The following is a 4504-nucleotide window of genomic DNA, read 5'->3' on the forward strand; positions in this document are numbered from 1 at the left end:
ACACACACACACAGACACACACACACACACACACACATACACAGGCATTCTTGTTAGGCTAGCTCTGCAGTGCAGCATTAAAGGAATGGCACTACATTTGGGAAATTTGTCATAATAATGTACATAATTACATAATGTTTGTGAATATGAAGCGAGAGTCAGTCATTCAGCTTAACATGAAGACTAGAGACGGAGGAAAGATATCTCATTGCTGTTTTCAACGTTATAAAACACATAAATCAACAACTTTTAAGCTTATTTAACATGCTATATCTCGTTTGTCTGATCTCCACACAAACATAAATGTGAAATCAACAATTTGGCTTTAGTGGGAGTTATAAGTAACATTTTCTTGATTTCTGATTTATGAAAAATCTGATAAATAATTTAAATGTCTGTTTGTAAAGAAAATAGTTCCAGCAAGTAACTCCCAAAAATATAAGTGTCTTCTGTTTGTATAGGGATTAAATAAAAAAAGAATGCAGTGTGGGATTTGTGGGATTTTGTAGTGTTGGTTTGAAAACTGTTGAAGTTTGGAGACAGCTAGCTGTTTCCTCCTACTTCCAGTCTTGATGCTAAGCTAAGCTAACAGCCACCTGGCTCCAGCGCCACTCTTACAGCACACACAGGACAGTTGTACCAATTTTCTTATCACACTCTTGACAAAAAAGTGAATTAATTCACCTGTATTCCTGAGGTGGCAGCCCCGGTCTCGTTGCTTTGGTGACTGGACTGACTGGACTCGGGGGACACACAGTCTCTGTCCCCCAAGCTGCCCGTCACGCCGCTGGAGCTCCGCGAGGACGACCCTCCCATCGCTCCGTTCTGCTCCGCCTCCGGAGGCTCTTGAACCCTCTGCTGCTCTGCCTCATACCCCTCCATCTCCTCGCCCTGGGCGTCCTCACCCTCATCCTCCTCTGGAGAGTCCAGCACCACCGGGCCCAGGAGCAGGATCTCTCTCCTCCTCTGCTCAGCTCGTTTCTGCTGGGCTGTGGGACTGAGCGGTCGGCGACGGTGACTGGATTGACTCTCAGGCGTTTGGTCGTTAACAGACCTAAATCCAGCCTCAGGGTCCGGCCTCGGGCCATTCTCCACCTGTGTCCCCCACTGCTGCCTGGATGTCCAGCTGACCGGCGCCTCCTCAACACTCTGAGTGATAAAGAGCCTGCGTGCAAGCTCAGTGCAGTCGCCTCTCTCGAAACAGCTCAGGTCCCCTCTCTTGTCCAGGCCTGGGGTCCAGGAGTCTCTGGCATACCGGAGTTGACGGCGATGCAGGGTGGGGGTGTCCGGGGCTCGGAGCTCAGCTTGGAATAACCTGGGGTCTTTCATGGGAGAGCTGAGCTCAGTGGGAGGATGAGACGGACGGAAAACACGTGAAGGAATGGCGGGGGAGCTCTGATGCTGGGACCTCTGGACACAGTCCTCCTGGTGGGTTTGATAATTAGTACGGGGGTCTTCAGGCTGGTGAGAGTCCGTGTTGTCAGTTGCTTGCGCGTGTTGCTCGTTTAAAGGGATGTTCATCTTAAGCGTTTGCTTAGACTGTTGTGCGTTTGGAGCTGGATTGTGAAAGTCTCCGGCGGGATCACCTAAAGCGTTGTGCATTGAGGACCTGCGTGCCTCTGTGAGAATGGAAGATAGTTTGCTCGCCTCCTCTGCTAACCTGCGGGCGACTTCAGGGCTGTGAGCTGGAGAGGAGGATTTACTGTCACTTAACTGGTTTAAGCCCTCAACTACATTATTGCCAAGTTGGAGCATTGTTCCCTGGGGTGGAGTGCTCCTGTTGCAGGACCTGTGAACATGTCTTTTGGTGGCTGGACTTCCTGCCACAGCTCTGGCTTCTGCTGACCAGTGGAGGGGGCTCTGGGACTTGACACAGGAGTCTGCTTTTGCGTGAGGGGACTGCCTGGACTGGGAAGAAAGCTGGTCTAACGCCGGGCTCCGAGGCAGCCCACAAATAGCCTGGCTCCTCTCTGTGAAGTCTTTGAGATTCACGCTGATGTTCTGACCCTGAACAGGGGAGCCGGCCCAGGACTGACAGCGTGGCTGTTGGTTGAAGCGCGAAGATGAGGATTGCTCAAGTGCGTGGGCTAGTTTAATCCTCAGTAGAGGGGAGCCAAACTCCTCCACAGCCCTCTGGGTAGCTGCCCTGCCGATGGGGTCCAAGGCTGATTGGCGAAGACCGGGAGAGAACGTCTGCTGGTGACTTCCCGGGGATCGAAATGTCAACTTGGGACTAGAGCTGCACGATGAATCAGGACTCCCAAACCAAACTGGGTCACTGAGTCTTTTACGAAAGTAAGAGGGGGTGGATCGTTCCTCTCTGGTCCCTCTCTCGCACACAGAGTTGCGTGGACTCTCCACCGTCTTCACATTGGACTTCTCAATGTAGCTGAAGGTGACCACAGACCGTGTACCATCGTTGACCTCTTCTTTGGCAAACCTCTGGCAGTTGGGGGGCGTGTGAGGGACAGAAACCTTTCCAGAAGAGGGCATTATTGGCGAAGAGGGGACGGCAGACACTCCATCCCACGGTATGCTCCGAAGCTTGGCGACTGTCTGGGAGCTGCTGGCTTGCTGGAGCTGAAAGCTGTTTCTGGAAGGAGACTGGCTGTTTGTGCAGTCCTGAAGCAGGCGGCGAGCTGCGGAGGCCTTGGTGACGCACGTCTGGCTCGCTAGTTGAGACAGGAGCTCCGCTGGACTGTCCTGAACCGAATGCCCCTGAGCAATCTCTTCCTTCCCTCCGCTCTGATCTGGGGCAGACCTCACTTCCACATACAAATGAAGGACTTTTCCAGACTGGGACATGACCTCCTCTCAAGCCGTAATGAGGACAGAGAAACAGAAATGGAGCAGAGTGAAAGCGAGAGAGAGAGAGAGAGAGAGATAGAGAGAGAGAGAGCGGGAGAGAGAGAGAGGAAGTGACAGAGCCAAAAAAAGGCTAGCTCTTTTTTGTCCTCTTCTTCTATTTGTTGGTTTGTTTTTCTGCTGGTGGAGTGTGTCAGTTTATTTTTAGACGGTCTTTCTTCTCCCTCCCAGAGCGTCTGTGTGCAGAGCCGAGACACACAGGCTGGACGGCCAGAGGACAAACATGCCCATGGGACACCTCCAACAGCTCCCTATTCTTCATACCTGGGAATAAAAGAAATAAAAAAAGAGGATATGTTGTCCTTGGAGTCTCTCAGCGACGCTCGTTATGCACAGGTTATTCCAGTATCTGTGATGCATGCATTAATTAACTCAGTGGTGACACCAGTTTGGATTCTTATTTACTTTCCATGTGCAGTAAATTAAATTATACCAACATTAACGGGACAAGGCTGCACACTATTTCTTCTTATTGGCGATAAATGCCATGAAAAGACCAAAACCAACAATGTGTCTGTCTCTTAATAATTTCCTTAAGTTCCCTGTCAGCCCCATGCTTATACATTTGGAAGTATTCAGTATTCAGGTGCCTTATTTAAGTACTACTATGACTTAGGTACCTTACTAACCCTCCTGTTGACCTCTGGGTCCCATTTGACCCATTTTTGAAAGGTTTCTAAATCAGAAATTTGGGTTTCCTTCAACCAAATTCTAAAATATAAAAAATAAAAAAGAATAATGTGGATGGTTACGACGCTCTTCACAAGTTACATAACTGATCAGTTCATTTTCATTAAATTTGGATGTTTTATTTAATTTATTGCATTTGAAAAGTGACAGAAATGTGGGAAAAAACAGCAAAAAAGTCAAAACAAAAAAAGATCTTGTAAAAAATGAGAAAGAACTTTAGGAAAAGTGAGAAAAACATCAAAAATGTGACAAAAGATGTGGGAGAAAGCTTAGAAAACTTGGTCAAAACAACTAAAATGTCCAAAAAAATCAACAAAGAACTTTGGGAAATGAGACAAAAGTGTCTTAAGGAGGTTTTAACTCAACGTTTTGACCCAGAAAACTAAATGTTGCATGGTCTACGGGACGACAACACAAGGGTTAAAGATGTTATTCAGCTTAAAAAGGAACCCTTCATCCTTCAGTTCATCCCAAACATTCGAAGTACAACATTTTCCTCAGAGATGTCGAGTACAAGTAGAAAGAAGGAGGAAATGGAAATACTCAAGACGTAAGTACAGTACTTTCCACCACTGCAAATATAAAGTAAATAAGATTAGATAAAATTAGATTACATAATACATTATTCATCCCACAGTGGGGAAATTCCCTCATTAAAGCAGCAGTTTTCTGCAGTAAAAAGCAAAACAACAAACCAGTAAACACACAAACAACAGACAATGTGCGAAAAGTACTGAATGAATGTGAAGTGGCATTATATATAAAAGATTATGTAGAGTAAAAGAAAGTGAGGTGGTCATTGTAGAAAAAATACCGCAGTGTAAGTAAGTGATGTTAAAATGAAATTGAATATGTAATTAAATAATAAAGCAAAAGTGAGTAACCATAAAATAAATGACATTGAAGTGTGACTATACTATAAAGAATATTGAAAAAGTAAGTACTTGTA

At 46.2% G+C, this 4504-nt stretch overlaps 1 protein-coding gene across 1 annotated transcript in view; it reads right to left on the reverse strand.

Moving 5' to 3' along the window:
- LOC116670886 (PH and SEC7 domain-containing protein 1) overlaps positions 1-4504 on the reverse strand; it is a gene marked incomplete at its 5' end in the record, with an annotated part of 69216 nt that overhangs the window by 56017 nt on the left and 8695 nt on the right. Inside the window, 1 exon segment of the mRNA XM_032501585.1 lies at positions 685-3129. Within this exon segment, the coding sequence (XP_032357476.1) occupies positions 685-2805 (2121 nt within the window).

The sequence above is a fragment of the Etheostoma spectabile genome, chromosome 21 (assembly GCF_008692095.1).
Source record: "Etheostoma spectabile isolate EspeVRDwgs_2016 chromosome 21, UIUC_Espe_1.0, whole genome shotgun sequence".
Taxonomy (NCBI): Eukaryota; Metazoa; Chordata; class Actinopteri; order Perciformes; family Percidae; genus Etheostoma; species Etheostoma spectabile.